General features: G+C 41.3%; 1 protein-coding gene across 1 annotated transcript in view; it reads right to left on the bottom strand.

The window, feature by feature from the left end:
• enpp7 (ectonucleotide pyrophosphatase/phosphodiesterase 7) overlaps positions 1-1,366 on the bottom strand; it is an 18,593-nt gene that overhangs the window by 10,169 nt on the left and 7,058 nt on the right. Inside the window, exon 4 of the mRNA XM_015382037.1 lies at positions 1,070-1,304. Within this exon, the coding sequence (XP_015237523.1) occupies positions 1,070-1,304 (235 nt within the window). The remainder of the gene's footprint in view (positions 1-1,069; positions 1,305-1,366) is intronic.

Raw genomic sequence — 1,366 nt, 5'->3', positions numbered from 1 at the left:
TATGGGGCTCTGGTTTATAAAGGGGTCTGGTTCGTAAAGGGCTCTGGTTTTTAACGGGCTCTGGCTTATAAAGGCCTCTGGTTTATAACAGGCTCTGATTTATAACCAGCTTTGGTTCATAACTGGCTCTGGTTTATAATGGGCTCTGGTTTATAAAGGGCTCTGGTTTATAAAGGGCTCTGGTTTATAAAGGGCTCTGGTTTATAAGGGGCTCTGGTTTATAACGGGCTCTGGTTTATAAGGGGCTCTGGTTTATAAAGGGCTCTGGTTTATAAAGGGCTCTGGTTTATAACGGGCTCTGGTTTATAAAGGGCTTTGGTTTATAAAGGGCTCTGTTTTATAACGGGCTCTGGTTTATAAAGGAATCTGGTTTATAAAGGGCTTTGGTTTATAAAGGGCTCTGTTTTTAACGGGCTCTGGTTTATAAAGGGCTTTGGTTTATAAAGGAATCTGGTTTATAAAGGGCTTTGGTTTATAAAGGGCTCTGTTTTATAACGGGCTCTGGTTGATAACGAGCTCTGGTTTATAACGAGCTCTGGTTTATAAAGGAATCTGGTTTATAAAGGGCTTTGGTTTATAAAGGGCTCTGTTTTATAACGGGCTCTGGTTTATAAAGGGCTCTGGTTTATAAATGGCTCTGTTTTATAACGGGCTCTCGTTTATAAAGGGCTCTGGTTTATAAAGGGCTTTGGTGTATAAAGAGCTCTGGTTTATAAAGGAATCTGGTTTATAAAGGGCTTTGGTTTATAAAGGGCTCTGTTTTATAAAGGGCTCTGGTTAATAAATGGCTCTGTTTTATAACGGGCTCTGGTTTATAAATGGCTCTGTTTTATAACTCAAACCAACCAAGGGGCCCCTGGTTGCCTCTGAGGAGATTAAGAAGGTAATCTATCAGATTTGACTTTTTTTTTTCTTCTTTTTTTTTTTTAGATTTTTTATATATTCAAACAACATCTTTTTAAAATATCAGTTTGAGTCTCATTTCTAAAAGTATGCAGAACCTTCTAGTTTCACTGTAAACCCTCCAGCTCTGAACAGGTGTCTGAAATGCTTCAGCTGTAAAACTCACCGGCGGGTTCAACGGCTTCCACCAGCATGTGCTGCGTGGCGTTCAGGTGGCCGTCGTTGACATCAGGCTGAATGCCCAGAATGTGACACATCAATGGGTAGATGTTGACCGTCTCAAAGGGCCCCACCAACAGGTTCCTGCGGAAAGCCGGACCCACGGCTCTGAAAAAGGGCTTCATGTCCATCTCCTGGTTGTCGAAGCCGTGCTCTCCTTTGTTGAACTGAACCGGGAAATACTGCAAAGACAGGAGGGGGAATGATGTCAATGCAATTCAGTTTATATATATATATATATATA

This window comes from Cyprinodon variegatus, unplaced genomic scaffold, assembly GCF_000732505.1.
Source record: "Cyprinodon variegatus isolate N-32 unplaced genomic scaffold, C_variegatus-1.0 Scaffold247, whole genome shotgun sequence".
Lineage (NCBI taxonomy): Eukaryota > Metazoa > Chordata > Actinopteri > Cyprinodontiformes > Cyprinodontidae > Cyprinodon > Cyprinodon variegatus.
The sequence above is the reverse complement of the archived record's forward strand: the minus strand, read 5'-3'. Positions and strand labels throughout refer to the sequence as shown.